Source organism: Sinocyclocheilus anshuiensis, unplaced genomic scaffold, assembly GCF_001515605.1.
Source record: "Sinocyclocheilus anshuiensis isolate Anshui unplaced genomic scaffold, SAMN03320099.WGS_v1.1 scaffold2441, whole genome shotgun sequence".
Taxonomy (NCBI): domain Eukaryota; kingdom Metazoa; phylum Chordata; class Actinopteri; order Cypriniformes; family Cyprinidae; genus Sinocyclocheilus; species Sinocyclocheilus anshuiensis.
The window spans coordinates 1-4253 of record NW_015551151.1 but is presented as its reverse complement, the minus strand read 5'-3'; the positions used below and the strand labels follow the sequence as shown (position 1 = coordinate 4253).

General features: G+C 36.8%; 1 protein-coding gene across 1 annotated transcript in view; it reads right to left on the bottom strand.

The window, feature by feature from the left end:
* Window positions 1-1827, bottom strand: part of LOC107663313 (uncharacterized) — a 13835-nt gene extending 12008 nt beyond the window's left edge. Inside the window, exon 1 of the mRNA XM_016453518.1 lies at window positions 1691-1827. Coding sequence (XP_016309004.1) covers window positions 1691-1707 — 17 coding nt within the window. The 5' untranslated portion in view covers window positions 1708-1827. The remainder of the gene's footprint in view (window positions 1-1690) is intronic.
* Between the last annotated feature and the right edge of the window lie 2426 nt (window positions 1828-4253).

Sequence of the window (4253 nt, the reverse complement as noted above, 5' to 3'; positions counted from 1 at the left end):
GTTTTTCTACAGGAGGAAAACGCTTAACGAGAGACTTTGCGCATTGCGTTCATTTTCTGCTGTTCTGTGGCCACGGATTTGCGGGTCTTGTCTTTTTCTCTTACAGATGGCTTGCAGGACCCTGTAGGTTACGGTACTGAATTAATTAATCGTTTAAGCACCACAGCTTCGTCTCCATTGGCAACATGCATAATTTGTGTCGCTTGCAAGTGACGTCGCAGGTGACGAGTGCAAGTGCAATTGTCTGAGAGTGCAAGTGTCTGAGAGGGCAAGTGTCTGAGAGGGCAAGTGCAAGTGTCTGAGAGTGCAAAGTGCAAGTGTCTGAGAGGGCAAGTGTCTGAGAGGGCAAGTGCAAGTGTCTGAGAGTGCAAAGTGCAAGTGTCTGAGAGTGCAAAGTGCAAGTGTCTGAGAGTGCAAAGTGCAAGTGTCTGAGAGTGCAAAGTGCAAGTGTCTGAGAGTGCAAAGTGCAAGTGTCTGAGAGTGCAAAGTGCAAGTGTCTGAGAGTGCAAAGTGCAAGTGTCTGAGAGTGCAAAGTGCAAGTGTCTGAGAGTGCAAAGTGCAAGTGTCTGAGAGTGCAAAGTGCAAGTGTCTGAGAGTGCAAAGTGCAAGTGTCTGAGAGTGCAAAGTGCAAGTGTCTGAGAGTGCAAAGTGCAAGTGTCTGAGAGTGCAAGTGTCTGAGAGTGCAAGTGTCTGAGAGTGCAAGTGTCTGAGAGTGCAAGTGTCTGAGAGTGCAAGTGTCTGAGAGTGCGGAGAGGGCAAAGTGCAAGTGTCTGAGAGTGCAAGTGTCTGAGAGTGCAAGTGTCTGAGAGTGCAAGTGTCTGAGAGTGCAAGTGCAAATTTCCGAGAGTGCAAGTGCAACTGCAGTGTTGCCAATTTAGCTACTTTGTAGCTAGATTTAGCGACTTCCCCGCCCCTTTTGAGACTTTTTTCAAAATTTTAGGGACAAATATAACAACTGCTTGGACAAACCTTATCTAAGTTCTCATCTTGCCCACTGATCTACGTTCATCTTTATATAAATCAGTGAATTTGCCATTGTGATGTCATCTAGTGACATTTAGCTACCAGTTTTAGCTACTTTCAATTGAAAGTAGGCAACACTGAGTGCAAGTTTGCAGCCAGACCCTTTTGGGATTTTTCCATACTATTGCTGTGGAATTACTTTGTTAATGTTTTACACTTAAAGAGCATTGTAATGTTCGATGAATAAAGGGTGAATAGATGAAGATCATCTCAACTAACCCAGTTTTTTTTTTTAAATAACTCATAGCTCGCGAAAGGCTTCATGGGGCATAAATTAGTAAATTCGTGGATAACTTTAAAAACGTTTCCGAGAAGACACCCGCTTACCCGTTATTGAAAGTTTGTTTTCACCACTACATAAACAAATTAAATAGGTAATTTCTCACATTTTTCCACGCAATTGCGAATTTTCACCTCACAATTCATTTTTCTCAGACTTGCGCAATTTGGGCTAATCTCACAGTGCCAAGTTATAAAGTCAGAATTGCGTGACAATAAATCCACAATTGAGAATTAAAAAAAAAAGTGATAAAAAAAAAGTAATTTCGACTTTTTAGATCACAATTCTATGTCGGAAACAAGCCTCCATAGTTACAAACACATTTATTAGTTTATGATTGGCGATACTGTAACGTTATTTGAAAGAAATAACTTATTTTAAACTCACCTGGCTGTATAAGACATGTTAACTGCTATACTGTTAAACGTTAAAAAAAAAACAAAAAAAACTTATTTTTAAATAATCTAATCCCGTCACTGACCGCCAATCGATACCACCTTCTCCTCGTTGCTGCAAACCAACTCTTCTTCTTCTTCTTTGACGTTTTATGGCTGTTGGTAAACCAGCTTTAGGTGCATTTACCGCCACCTACTAGGATGGAGTGTGGAGCATTGACCTTAAAGGAAAAAATAAAAATAAAAAAATAACAATAATAAAAAAAAAAATAAAAATAAAAAATTAGTAGTGATTTTTTAAATCCTGTTTATTAACTCTGTATCTTTGAGATACTTAATATGTGAAACATTTCTATAGTCTTTATTTAACAATTTCTGAAGTAAGAAACGAACTCTTCTTCTTCTTGTAGATTTTAATGGCGGTTGGCATACAACTTCAAGGTGCATTACCGCCACCTACTGGTTAGGAGTGTGGGCCAAAATTCAAACGTTAAATTCAAACTTCTTCTTCTTGATTTTTATGGCGCTTGATATACATACTCAAGGTGCATTAACGCCACCTGTTGGTTAGGAGTGTGTGGTCAAGATTCCCAAACCATTTTCTTAATTTATCCTAAACATCTATATTCTTTTATCTAAATCAGTCATAGCATTAAACAAATTCTAAACATTAATCATATGAGTTCCTTTGTAAAGTGTTTTTCAAGTAAAATTTCATCTTAAATCTTTTAAAATTGTAAATCGATATTCAACAAACAAAAAAAAAAAACACAAAAACATACAAACAAACAACAACAACAAAACAAACAAACAAGCATTCAAGCTATCCAATGACTTTATATCACTTTTCCTTTTAACATTGCAAAGGGCCATATACTGTCAATTTTGATAATTTTTGCCTTCATAAACATAATTATTTTTACATAAACAAATGGAAGAGACAGACTGTAACTCTAAACTCAATTGTGTATTTCAGATGCTGACACATCCCACAACCTAATCATCTGCAGAGAGAAACTGCCACTCAATTACACCAAAATGATGGACTTAAAGACATCATTGAGGATTGTGAAGATATTTCACTGGAACTTGGCCTTCACTAGGCATACATCTGTTGCACACACACAGACACAAACACACGCACACGCACACACACATACATAATACATGAAATAATTTAGAATTCTTACGCACTATTGCCACTTGTTAATTAATTACTGTAAAATCAATAGCCTATAACAAATACATCTACTAATGCAAACTTTTAAATGCGTTTAAAGTCAGCAGAAACGACGTATGTATCAGGCGTCTTGTAAGGCGATGTACATAGAGACGATGTATGTATCTAACCCTAACCCTAACCACAAATGATGATGTACCCTAACCACAAATGATGATGTAAATATTTGTAATATGTAATATTAGCAATTCACATTTCCCAAATTTATAAGTAAATTAATGATATAAAATTATACTGTCAGTACACACTAGTTACACAAATAAATTGGATAAATCAATACATTTATTTCCATTCAAAGGGATAGAAACAAAAGTAATAACATTAGGCTTAAACGATTCCTTATCCTATGGCTCCCTCTTGTGGGCAACGTTAACATCACAGCCTTCATTCCTCTGTTGAAATGGCTGATGGTTTAGAGCAGGGGTTATAAAACAAAAAATACAATTATAATAGATGAATAAATTTCTGATGCTCAGGAGGAGAACGTCCAATTCTAAAATAAGGGGTTCTTAACTGATTAGTGTTGGAGCTAAACTCTGCAGGAAAGTGGACCTTGAGGATCAGAGCTGACAACCCCTGTTTAGAATTTTCTAATTCTAATTCTAATTCTCCTCCTGAGCATCAGAAATTCATACAGCTATACTTATTTAACCCATATTTTATTGTGGGTTACAAAAGTTTACTATGAAGACCACCCACTGCTGTAGTGCAGCAGGGGTTCCCAACCATGTTCCCATTTTATGTTTTGGAGTCTGGACATTTTGTATCTCTCCCTTATCTGACATACACCCACTTCAGGTCTTGCAGTCTCTAATGAGCTGAAGAGTTGAATCAGGTGTGTTGATGAGGGAGACATAATGTGCAGTGCTGGTGGGAAACATCCTGGATGTTATAAACATTCCCTTTGGTAAAGAAGTTATTAAGGCAATGATCAAAAATGAAATGATGAAGAAATGGCAGGTCAGGTGGGACATGCATAATAGTGGAAGAAAATATTACAGTGTACAGAAATTTGCGCTGGATGTGATTAGAAGGAACAGAAGGGAAGAATCCATTTAATCCAAGTGAAGATTTGATTTGATTGTTATTTTCAAAGCAATAGCCTACTTGCTCAAATTTGGGAAATGTGAATAGCTAAGAAAAAGTTTTCTTAATTGCCCCTCTTTTTGGTCAGAAGTTACCATGTTAGTATTCCTTTGTTGTAACAAATTAAAGAAACTATAATTTCTACCATCAACTTTTTTTACTGGTAATACTTTTTGTAACCTCTTAGTGTTGTCACGGTACCAAAATTTCAGTATTCGGTACTGATACC